We start from the raw sequence: 12,560 nt of genomic DNA, 5'->3' as shown, positions 1-12,560 counted from the left end.
ATGCAGTGCTCATAAATACAATTAAAATCACATCTACAGTATTAAAATTAGCCCATTATTTTTGTGCTGCAAAAATGTGAACAGCAAAATGCAAATATACACTAGTAATAGTAGAGTTATTTTACAATCCTAAAGTAACAAGAGAAAAATTATTCCACTATATCACATCCCATATTTTAGTGATATTTCAGATATGAACTTTTCCAGATGCCACATCTTTTATGAACAGCTTGTTTTCTGAGCTGAATCCATACCATTTTAGCCAATATTTCACCATGATTGTGACCTCTATGCCAAAATCATAGCCTTAGTGTTCACAGTAATCGTGAATTTGAATGAAGTCTACACTGAGCCACCCCACAGCAGTCGTAGCTCCCATCTTGTGGGGCTTAGCGTGGCTCCACGCCCACTACAAGCATTGTGACCTGGCACAATACTGCAGCAGCACTCAGGTTTGGCCCATCCGTCCCGCCATAGATGAAGACAGAACCAGCCATGCCAAACCTGAGGGGCACTACGACCACATAGCTTCCCCTGCAGGCTGCTTATCTGCATGCCATTCAGCCCTCAGGCTGAGAAGTCACTAGTCCAAACCCCTTCCGGTTTCATAAATGTTCAAGTGTAATCCAAAGTCTCAAAGAATCAATCTATCCTCTGGGCCCTGTGCTCAACTCTTTCCTGGGGTTCCCCTGCCTTTCCTTGATTCTGGCATCAAGCACCGTTCCACCGAGCCTCCAACAGTATCTGGCACTTCCGCCTTTTGCAGAAACAAGCCTACCTGCTCCCTATGGCTCCGTCTCCAAAACTGACCTCTCCCAGCCTATTTATAAGGCCCAGGTGTCTGCTGAGTTATTGCTTAATCTTTTTTGTCCCTGCCCTCTCTGGCAGACAAGTAACTATCTAATTCCCACCCATGTGTAGTGAATGTGCCTAACTAGTCTTTAACCTTTACTTGCCAGTTATGGGGATTCACTCCATCACAGGAAGGTATTTTGACTGAACTGGAATTTTGGTGTAACTTCAGGCAGCAGACTGACTTCTCGGATGCTTGCCCACACAGCGACCACTGAGTGGCAAGCCAGGATGTCAATCTACAGCACGCTAGCTAGCCAGGCTTTCACTGACCATGTGGACCCTTCTACTGCACAATAAAAGATCTACAGTGCTGTGCAGTATGTCAAAGCACACTGTGAAACTATTACAACACAGTAGCAGGGTCTGCATAACCAGTCAGTGTGAGGCAAGCTAATGTGCTGGAGATTCATACGCAGCAGGACAGGGTGTGAAGTCTCAGTGTAGACATGTCCTAAATCAACAATGTATATTGTTTATTAATCATAATATGGATCTATAAGAAATGTTATCTTTAGTATACACACACAAAAAAACCAAACCAAAACAGTAAATAGTGCTTGTAATACTGGTCAGAAACCTGGTAAAGCTTTTGCTATAACTGGAAAAATATTTGAGCTTTCAAAGAAAGATTCAATCAATTATTTCTTAGAGATAATTAATTATCTTTTATACTCAATTTACCCTTTGAAACCATTTCAGCTATCCAAATGCCCATTATACACAACTGATTGCAGTTTCTTGTTTTTACAAGAACAATATTATACTCCAATGCTCAAAAAAAGTACAAAACTCAAGCATGAAAGTAAAACTGATACAAGAAAAAGGTCCATTTTCAAGTGACAATTCATACAAATTATGAAGTAACCACAACAGGTTCAGGATATAGAAGAAAACGACATACAATTACATACAGACAGAAAAATCTCATGTACAATATAGATTAGTTGTGTGTTTTAAAGTAGCAAAATGACCTTATGTGCTAGGTACCATGCTCTCTGCCATGAAGAGCTTTTGCGCCAATTAGTTTGGCACTTGGCATAAATACCACACATTTTGCGTTATTATAGTAAAGGAATAAAAATTAAATTGTATAATGCTATTTCTGTTTTAATTCAGTTATATTTTTAAAGTGTCTCAAGATCAGCATTTATTTCTTCAGAAATTAGTAGTAAGCGCATTCAGGGTTTATAAATAATTAAGAGTACTAAGCAATTTTCAGCATTTGATTTCTAAATCACAATGTAATGCATTTAGTGTAAGTTAACTGCATATATTAATTGCCTTTAGATATTTAAGATGGTGCCCTAAAACTGAAACAGATGTTAGAAGCTTAGATACAAAAAGATGATAGGCACCACAAAAAAAACCCCCACGGAATAAAGATTTAGAACATTTTTATAGAGCTGTATTATAAGGTGCACAACTGATGTCTTAATTTTCATAGATTTATATCTTTTATTTGGTGCTTCAAGAGATATAAGTAAATTACAAGATTCATAGAGTATTGAACACCTGAAAGCTGTCATTGATTTCACTGATGAATCTACAGTGGTATTCCACAGCAAACCAATGAAAAACTAGGATTAGACACATCCACATTTGAAACAATCATTGCCTATGATCCATGATATTCCTTGCCTCTTTGCCCATGTTCACCTGAGACTATGATTACTGCAGTTGCTCATTTGAGCACCCTTCAATTACATTTCTATAGGGTAGGGAACAATACTTGGAGTGATAAAAATTTAGCAGTGTCAACATTTTTAATTTCCCTATTTTACCACTATTAAAATCAGAGTATTTAATGTATACTAAAAAACTAGTTTAATTAAATAAAAACCTTTACCTACATTAGAGTAGTTTCCACTTTCTGGGCTTGTTCTAGTTCTTCCTCAGGATCCTGGAATCCAGTAAATGAGTAGTAAGTCTTGTCCCATTTGATAGGCCTGTAGAATGTCCCTTTTACTTCTCTGTGAGACTGAGAGTTCACATTAGCATTCAAGCTCTGGACATGCTCAGTAGATAAGCTGCAGGAGTTGAGGATATCTAATACCGTGCTTAGCAGATCCCTGGTGTGCAAAGTAAAACTGACAGCTCGAAAACCTATAAAATGCAACCCTCAAACCAATTAATATTGTATTTAACTGAATAGCTGAGCTTTTAGATGCATTTCATTCTTGTCTTAAACAAAGCTAACACAAACCATACATTATATGATAAATTTCACAGTGAAATTATAATATTTATTTAACAATGATTGTAGATTTCAAACTATTTTCATGGCAGAAGACATCAGAATATAGTTTAATATTTACAATTGTACAAGTCCAGAGTTATAACTAATAGGATATTTCAACTATTTGGCTCAATGGGTGAGAATGAAGCTTATCTGTAATTGTGACAAATAGAAAATAAATACGAAGAGACACAAATACTTCTATTGCTTTAACTGACAGTTTTGTCTGCGAGCCCATTATGTAGGATTCATTAATAAAAAATACTACTTTGGATTAAATGCACTGTAGACATGCAAGGTTCTAAGACCACTTCACAAATAGTAAGCCTTAACCCCAATGAAATTCTGGAGGCAAGCATTACACTTGTTATACAAAGGGGTAAACTGATGCACAAAGATGTTAACGCACTTGCACAGTGTCACGGCAAGTCAGTGGCAGAGCCAGGAACAGAACTACCTAGATCGGTCACCCCTGTTCTAACTACTAGAAAAACCCTTTTATTCTTGTATCTAAATGGCTCAAGTATACCACTATTTTACTCTGCAGGCTAGTATGATTTTCTTCTAGCAAAAGGATCATTAAAAATTCATTTTTGTGAGAGTTTTCTGACTACTAAAATACAGAACATAAATGAAAATACATTTCACGAACAGTATAATACTTCATTAGACAAAATTGTAAGAAATCTGAGGAAAATTCAGAGACAAGTATACCAGACTTGCCAATGAATCATCCTATGTTCTCTTAAACTAACAGTAATTTAAATCTATAGATTTCTCTTTGAAAGGTACCTCTGCTGCTCTAGGTCATTCAACACTTCTTCTACATAGTTATAGTCTACATACCGCATCTGGACCAAATAATGAGAAAATAAAAGTAATGCCCTAAACTATCTTCAAATTATATACAGAGAATGGAATTAAAGGCATTGATACCTGGTAAATATTTCAGGGTATTATTTCAATTTCATTGTAAATTTACTGAAACTTGGATTCCTAGTTGCATTAATGCCATTATAACTACTCTTTTGCTATAAAGATTTTTTCATTAGAAAAACGTAATTATCTGGGATGGCCTTCAAGGGCCTGATCCAATGCCAATTGACATGAATGGGTATCAGATAAGATACTATAAAAGTGTGAGGAGTACAAAACTATAGAATGGATTTTCAGCATTTAATTTTGCAAAAGAAATTATCAAATAAAAAAAAGCACCTGAAGCACTGAAGGATTCTTGGACACTGGAGGAATTTTGTTCTCTTTCTCTCACATAAAAAGTGAGTTGAGTTGGTTTAAAAGACTTAAATCCTGGTTTCTGGAGATTCTCCAAATAGCCATTTAACCTCTTAAGAGAGTTTTCATTGATTTCCTGAAGAAAACAAAATAAGTGCCTCTGTAAATAATAAATTTTGCCCACTTTCTCAACATAGCATATTTATTTAAAAGTAGGCTAACACTGTTAGTTTAATAAGCCATAACTAAGAAAAGTTTCAAAATATCTTAAACATAAGTTCATATTTCCATTACAACATATTAATGTATTCTCATTAGAAAGGTGAATGAGTAATTTCCTTTAAAAAATTGTCTTCATTGCATGAATAGCTAAATTGATGGTAAATAAGGGTAAACTGAAATTAAAGTATATATAGTACTGCTCAAAATAGTTTCCAAAAACAGGTAAAGAATTAGGTTTGATTAAAAGTAAAAGGTAATTCTTTGTCCAGTGATGCCCATTTTTCAAGGCTGTCACAGGTTTAAAAAATATAAAATTGAGAGTTGCATTATATTTTGTATGGTTCAAGAATCCAGATTGTTAGAGAAAGCAATGCATAATAAAAGGCAGATTAGAGAGTTTTTTGATATACTTTGTCCAAATTATGAGAATTTGCTGGACATTATCTTGTTAAAGGTGTATTTTCTTAATCTCCAATATCAACCATATTAATTCTACAAATGGTAGATCAAACTTTAACAGTGTAAAAACTACACTAATAAAATACTTCCATTCTTCATAGACCACCATGTAAAACACCATGAGAATCAAAAGTATATTTTTACCCTTTCTCTGGGATGCTGGCCAAAGAAATCTGGATGCACAGCAAAATAGAAAGGTCTGAGAGCATTGATGGCTTCAGCCCCTGACAAAGCTCTTGCCTGAAGAATCCACTGTAGCAATAGTTTCTCCAGACAGAACCTAACAAGGTAATAAAAGCTTAATGTAGTAAAGTAACCACCAAATGACAAAGTTGGTAACATTTCTTTTATGTAATTTATATCAAATAGTGCAAACATTCACAAAGTGCAATCACTTAAAAATAAGCTGTACTAGAAGGCCAGATTTGTCCCATCAGATCTACAAAATCCTTTTAACCAGAGCAGGCCCACAGTATTTCAAAGATGGCTGATGCTAATGGTTCTGATTAGTGGCATTCAAAAAGTCGTATTTGGAGAAGGTAAGGGACCCGTTATATGGTAATATATGAAATTCTCCACACAAATACCTCTTTCAAAAACTGTTGATTGGAATAGTCAGAGGTACTTGGGCTGCCATCTTGAAATCGGTGTTTCTGAAAGCCAATATCCATAGCTACTTTCGAATCTTCTCATTAAGAAGCTTAATATTTGTAAAGCACTTGCTATACTTGGATGAAGAGTACTTTAAAAACAAAGCATCAGTTCTGGGTTAAAAAAATAATCATACTTCAACACAGAAAAGGGATCCCACGTTCTCTTTTGAGAGCCACACGCCCAGGGCTACTTTTAAACCCAAGCAAACTTACTTCATTTCCCAAGCATACTCCTCTATAGAAGACAAAATGATGCAAGGAGGTAGACTGGAGTGAAAAAAAATAAGCTTGTTATTTTAAAATGAGAGTGAGGAAAGGAAGGATGCAAGAAGAGGGGGAAGAAGAAGAATGTTGACTTTGAAATTAAATCTATCATAGGTGAAGAAGATAATTTAAAGTAAGATCTGAAGTGAAGGAGTGTTTGGATGAAGAAATTCTAGATAGATCAGAAAGCACAAGTTCAAGGGTGAGCTTCAACTGTGGAAAGTTAAAAGAAAGAGTTCAAGGTTGTAAGAGCAAATAGTGGGCAAATAGGAGATAATGTGTCTTTGGCTATAGAGATTTCTAAATACTAGGATTACAATTCTGAATTGATGTTAAAACCAACAAGATGCAATGAATATGATATGGTTCCATTTCCTGGAGTCAAAGAGTTATATGACAACAGCACTCTTGATCTCCTCAGAAAGCTCTCAGGAGGCAGAGCTGAAATAAGGGCAAGTTCTGGCAACATTCTGGAAATGACAAAGAGCAGACTTGCATGGCAGATAAGAGAAATTAGAAGAAAAGGCGAATTCTGGGTAAAAGATCACTGAGGTTTCTGACCATAGTACGAAGTGGATGTCTGCGTTATTGTGTTAAATGAACAGGACAGCATACTTAAAAATACCAAGGCCAGGATGCAAATGGTAAATTTGACAATGGAATTTCTCCTTCCCAAATCATCTCACATAGTCTACTAATTAATTTACCAGAAGTCAGTTTTCCTTCCATCAGCATTCACATTCAGTTTGAAACTAATATGAAGAGGACTTCAGTTCTGTTCAGCAGTAAAACGCTTTTAAATTTACACTGTGTCTTTCATTTAAACTATAGACAAAAACTTCGCAGAATTAAAAACAAGACAGACAAAATTATAGTATGGCTAGAAACTGATTAAATCAAGATAGGTGAATAAAGAAAGACAAGAGGCATAGTTGAATATTCTTCACATAGAAATGACGACCATATAAAAATAATTAACAAGACAGCCTTATAAAACTCCATTCACCTGATTTCCTGGGGTGAGTAATTTTACTGGAGAATAAACTGTCAAACATTTATTTTTGTCTGCTCCTAACCGATAGCAGAAGTTGGTTAACAGATTTTTTTGGGTGTGTGTGTTTGTGGAGGAGGTAGGTAGCGAAATATATGCCTGGGCTGTTAAATTATCTTGATAATTTTGCAAGACTGAAATAAGATGATCAAAAGGGATATCAATTAATCAAGTTTTATTGCACTCTCAAAATGTCTTTGCAAACAAACACTATAGTCAAGTCACAATTAATTCAAATTTTATGAGAGACCTAGTAAAACCATCATTAACAAACCCAACATAGACAATACAAGAACTTTTTACAAGATGAGATCTGTGCGAATGTGGATATTTTGAAAAATCAAGTAACTTAAGAGAAAGTCAGTGCAATATGAAGTTAACAACCAGATGATTTGGTCTTTGGGAGACAAATCTTTTCTTTTCCAAAATCATTAAAAAGTGAGTCGAATTAAAATAAAACTTGCATAAATTCATAACATTTTACAGTTGTCTCCAAATCTCTTTTGCACCACTTGGGCAGATTCATTCATGTGAATGCCTTTCCATACAACAATTAAAACAAGATCCGATGTCAGAGTCATGTCCCCATCTAAATTTTATTATTATTGATTTTTTAAAACAAGTGTTGTGTTCTCAGGTTGAGATAAGGCTCCAGATCTTCTTGTTTGTCAGTTGGAGCTGGGGTTGGTCCTGCTTTGAGCAGGGGGTTGGACTAGACTAGGGGCCTCCTGAGGTCCCTTTCCAACCCTAATCTTCTATGATCTCTAGGGGCTGGTCTACACTAGAGAGTTTTGTTGATAAAACAATGGAGGTATACAGATTGAAATGTTCCTCCCACCAATGTAACTCCCCTGCTATGCCAATGAGAGGTATAGAGCTTATGTCGACACTGCATCCCTTACATTGGCTGAGGGGCTGTCATTCTGGTCAATTTCACTGCTCCAGCAAGAGCTGAGCAGTTGGTCTCCATCTGGGGCAAGAAGCCCAGGCTCTTCTCTACCAGCTCCCAGCCTAGAGCCAGGCAGCCTGGTCAATCTCATGACTCAGCCATGAAATTAACAAGGCTGCCCTGGCTCCCAGCAGGGTGTGTGGGAGAAAGGAGCCAGCTGGAGCCCACTCCCTAGATGGGAATGAGGAATGAGGAAGGGGAAACCGGCTTCCAGTGGGAAATGGAGCGGGGAGAAGCCCAGAGCTGATTCTCGGTGGGGAATGGGGAGTGGATGCGGGGAGCAGCCCACCAGGAGCCTGGAAGCCTATGGGGCTCCAGGCAGGGAGCTGAGAGACAGGCTCTCAGCTCCCCACACTGCCCCTCTTAGGTCAGTGGAAGTGCTGTTGGTGAGGACGCACTCCATAGATCAAAGGAAGGTAGTTTGGATGTTAGCCTCCACAGTAATTACTGTGATGACTGTAAGTTAACCTATGTTAGGTCAACTTCTTTTTCTAGTGTAGACAAGGCCTAACCCTTTAATTAACAATAGGACAAGTGGTGAGGCTGATAAAAAAAGAGTACGTGAATGTTTAAGACTCAAATGATTTTGCAGGGCTTGAAAAATCCATCTGACCATGACAAGCACAAAACTTTCCCTGGCAAAGGAGAGGAGCCCTCATAGTTATGAAAATAACCTTTGAAATGTGAACCAAATGTAAACCAAAGCTACACTATCTTGCATTGGCAGATAGACAACTCCATCACCTCTTCTGCTAGTCCTAGTTTTGCCAAGAAACCGAGTGAAATTACCAAGATTGGTCAGCTTCAGCACTGCTATTCAGGAAGGGACAGTAGAAAAAAAGTTATTCACTCCCATACACATCTTTGCAGTAACCAGGAAGCTCCAAGGCAGTAAGAGAAAGATTTTCCTTTCCAGACACTCCTAAGTACTTTACATTTAATCAGACACCAACTAGCTAGAAGCTCATACAAAATATAGTGCTTTACAAAAAGATCCACGGAAAACACCCATACAAGAATGCCAGCCCCCTACCCTTTCATAATTGCTTGGAAAGGGGCCTAGGCACCCTGTACCTTATCTGCTCCCATCTTTAAAAATATCACCTCTGGCTAACATGCAAGTTTTTCCTCAGAACTTCTTTTAATGGAATGCATGCCTTGAGACATAAAAATCACGTTTGTCCAAGATCTTAATGAGAAAAATGACTAAATAGAGATAGATGGGAAACAAAACAAATAAAACTAAGTAACATTACCATGGTAGAAGACAGGCTCAGGATCCTAGCAAAAAATCTATTTTGAACTTATGCAAAGGAGGAACACTCACAGATCATAACTAACCTGTGTAACAGAATGAAGAATATACACAGAAAAGGTGAAAGATAGACCTCTGAGGCATCCCATAGCTATGGGACCAAATTAAGAAATTAAAATCAATTTAGAGAAAAAATGCAAAGGCCGGGTCTGTGGCTCCTTGCTCAAAGTGTGATCAATTTCCCCCAAAACCGCATTCAGATCAAGGAGGATAAAAAAGACAATGACATTGCTTTTGAACGTGAATCGCTATCACCCACTCAAGGGGCAGTCTCACTATTGTGAAAGATATTATCAAACACAATCTCTGCTACAAGATGTTATGCACTAGGATTGCAGGACAGAATTATTGATGAAATAATAACCTATTGAAGATTGGTGTAAAGAAATCTATTAACTTTTTCTCATAGCTTTCACATTGAAGATCTTTGTTAAAAGTAGTTTAGTTTACTCTTACTGATCACTTTATCTGTAATGCTTAAGAACATAAGTATGGACACACTGGGTCAAACCAATGGTCCATCCAGCCCAGTATCCTGTCTTCCGTGGCCAATGCTAGGTGCCAGGGGGAATGAACAGAACAGGTAATCATCAAATGATCCATTCCATTGCCCATTCCCACTTTCTGGCAAACAGAGGCTAAGGATACTTCAGAGCATGGTTTTGCATCCCTGCCCATCCTGGCTAATAGTCATTGATGAATCTATCCTATCGTCCAGGAACTTATCTGGTTCTTTTTTGAACCCGGTTGTAGTTTTGGCCTTCACAACATCCTCTGGCAAAGAGTTCCACAGATTGACTGTGTGCTGTGTGAAGAAATAGACTTTTGTTTGTTTTAAACTGCTGCCTATTAATTTCATTTGGTGACCCCTAATTCTTGTGTTATGAGAAGGAGTAAATAACACTTATTTACTTTCTCCACACCAGTCATGATTTTATAGACTAACATATCCCGTCTTATTCATCTCTTTTCCAAGCTGGAAAGTCCCAGTTTTATTAATCTCTTCTCATATGAAATCTTTTCTATACCCCTAATCATTTTTTTGCCCTTTTCTGTACCTTTTAAAATTCCAATACATTTTTTTTTTTGAGATGGGACGACCGGATCTACAGATACTGAACTTTAATAGCACAAGAATTCAGTTATATTTTGGATATTTAATTTTAGCTTTGTCATATCACTTTCTTTCCCACAATAAAGCCATATTCAAACCTTTGTTTTGTTTAGCCTGTGTCTAACCACTCACCCTCCATTGCATGACAAAGTTTGTTGCAGCTATTGTGATAAAAATGTCAAACGGCACAGGGACAACAAATGACTGATTCAGAGAACAACTGAAAAAAGTATTGAACACAACTTCCAGTCAGCTTTACACAAATTTGTGCAATTTTAAAATACAAATTAAAGGATGGATTAATTTGGCAATCAATCAGTCTTACCTCCTCACAGCCCCCAAATGGCAAAACATCTCACTGCTTATGCTCAAGTCAACTTTCAGGCATCTGCTAGATCACTGAAAGAAGAATACAAAAGGAAAGTATATTTAATGACTGTGTCCATATATATTTTCTTCTTTCAATTCTCTAATAATTGTGTTTTACAATTTAAGATTAAGTAACAATGGTAATGAATAATTAAGAAAATCCACAACACAAGATTTAGTTTTACATAAGGATGCTTTTAGATTTTTTTAAGCTACAAGAAAAAAGTATCCTTTAGTAAATTATTTGATAAAATGTGTACTCTGTATTGACATAGTGTCTCAGTTCAAATCCATCTATTTATTTGAAAATCTTAAACAGAATCCTTTAAAGATACTCCAGTTTATGAGTTGGGCTTTTTAAAAAATTCCTTTGAAATACTTAAAATGTTTTTCAGTTTCCCTGTTGATGTTTGCAACTGTCTTTTCAGCACTGGAGAAATTGATTGTCTACACAGGGGAAAACGGTGAAGCTGCTGTCAAATCCACAAAATAAAACAAAGAAAACCCAAATGAACAAAAACTAGAACAAAACAGTTTTTCACCCAAACTTCTTCCAGTTATCTTAGGTGTTACGTTTAACTCCAGTAGGTTTAAAATTGTCAAAACAAACATCATTTTCAAGTTGGTTGTGTCTCTTTAAAAACAGGTGGCAGATACAAAACCAATAAAAGGTAATACTTTTTCATACAATGTATAATTAGATGTGGAATTCATTGACATAAGGTATCATTGAGGCCAAAAGCCTAGCAGAATTCAAAAAGATATTAGCAATTTTGTATAGACAACAAGAAAAATCTAGAATTACAGGAGTAAATACTAAATAAACCAACCAACTGAAAGTCACCAAAGAGTTTTGGAAGGGCTTAAGACAACCTCTAATTACTGGGTATTAGGAGGGAGTATTCCTGGAGGCAGATTCTCTCATAACTGCCTGCTGCAGTTTTCTTGCATCTTCTTTTGAAGCAAACAGCTGGTGTTGTCTACAGTATTAATTATGTTATTAAACTGATCAACTGAATACACACAAAGAATTATTTCATCTGTACCTTCATTAAAAAACAGTTGCATCTGAGCAAAACAACTATTTCCTCAAACAAATTAGATTTATACTCCACTTATAATACCAAAGTCTTTGGGAATAAAGTATTTTGTGCCTTATCATTTCAGAACTCAAAGTGAATATATTTGGTTTCCTTTTCCTAATGAGCCTTAGTTCTCAATCTTAACATGAAGGGAGAGTTACATGCAAATAAAGTTATTGAATTTTAAAAAACAAATCCAAGTCTTTAAAATTTAATGTCTTTTTAAATTTTTAGCGTGCCCAATCAAGAGATACCAAAGGCAGCTTGAAGCAAATTATGTTTTTAATAGAGCATTCATCATATAGTTTTAAGAACAGCCTTGATTATTTTATTTAATACTTTAGGAATTCTCCATAGAACTAGGGTCAAACATGTCCTTATGTCAGGTGTAAGGATATTTGCTAATATGTATGTAGGCTCTTTTTGCCACTTGGAAAGGCACCAAGTGTTCAGCATAATAGGCAGTCTCCACTCAAGGGAAGTAGCATAGTGTATGTATAAGTAGCCAAATTCCGCACAGTTAACTGAACAGTTGATTGCTGTGAGCAGTATGCTGAACTAAACTGCTGATTATTCCAGGTATACTAATGTTAGTAAGAATGGCAGATGTTATGAACAGGCAAAAACTGAAGGAGTTTAAGTACAAAGGAAATATTCACTTTTCTCGTGCAGCACAAAATCTCTTATGCTTAACCAGTTAAGTCAATAATTTGGTTACTTTTCTAAAACAATTAAAAAAACTCCAATGCACTGTTTAC

At 36.3% G+C, this 12,560-nt stretch overlaps 1 protein-coding gene across 3 annotated transcripts in view; it reads right to left on the bottom strand.

Annotated features, from left to right (window-relative positions):
• Positions 1-12,560, bottom strand: part of TCAIM (T cell activation inhibitor, mitochondrial) — a 44,837-nt gene that overhangs the window by 30,646 nt on the left and 1,631 nt on the right. For all 3 annotated transcript variants that reach the window (XM_067561831.1, XM_067561833.1, XM_067561832.1), the window contains exons 2-5: positions 10,677-10,750; positions 5,150-5,285; positions 4,307-4,460; positions 2,706-2,958 (exon numbers count right to left, since the gene is read on the bottom strand). In XM_067561831.1, coding sequence (XP_067417932.1) covers positions 2,706-2,958; positions 4,307-4,460; positions 5,150-5,285; positions 10,677-10,705 — 572 coding nt within the window. In that variant the 5' untranslated portion in view covers positions 10,706-10,750. The remainder of the gene's footprint in view (positions 1-2,705; positions 2,959-4,306; positions 4,461-5,149; positions 5,286-10,676; positions 10,751-12,560) is intronic.

Source organism: Emydura macquarii, unplaced genomic scaffold (genome assembly GCF_026122565.2).
Source record: "Emydura macquarii macquarii isolate MOO-44397 ecotype Brisbane River unplaced genomic scaffold, CSIRO-AGI_Emac_v2 contig_2422, whole genome shotgun sequence".
In the NCBI taxonomy this organism is placed as follows: Eukaryota; Metazoa; Chordata; order Testudines; family Chelidae; genus Emydura; species Emydura macquarii.
Note: the sequence above shows the minus strand (reverse complement) of the source record. Positions and strands in the feature narration are given on the sequence as shown.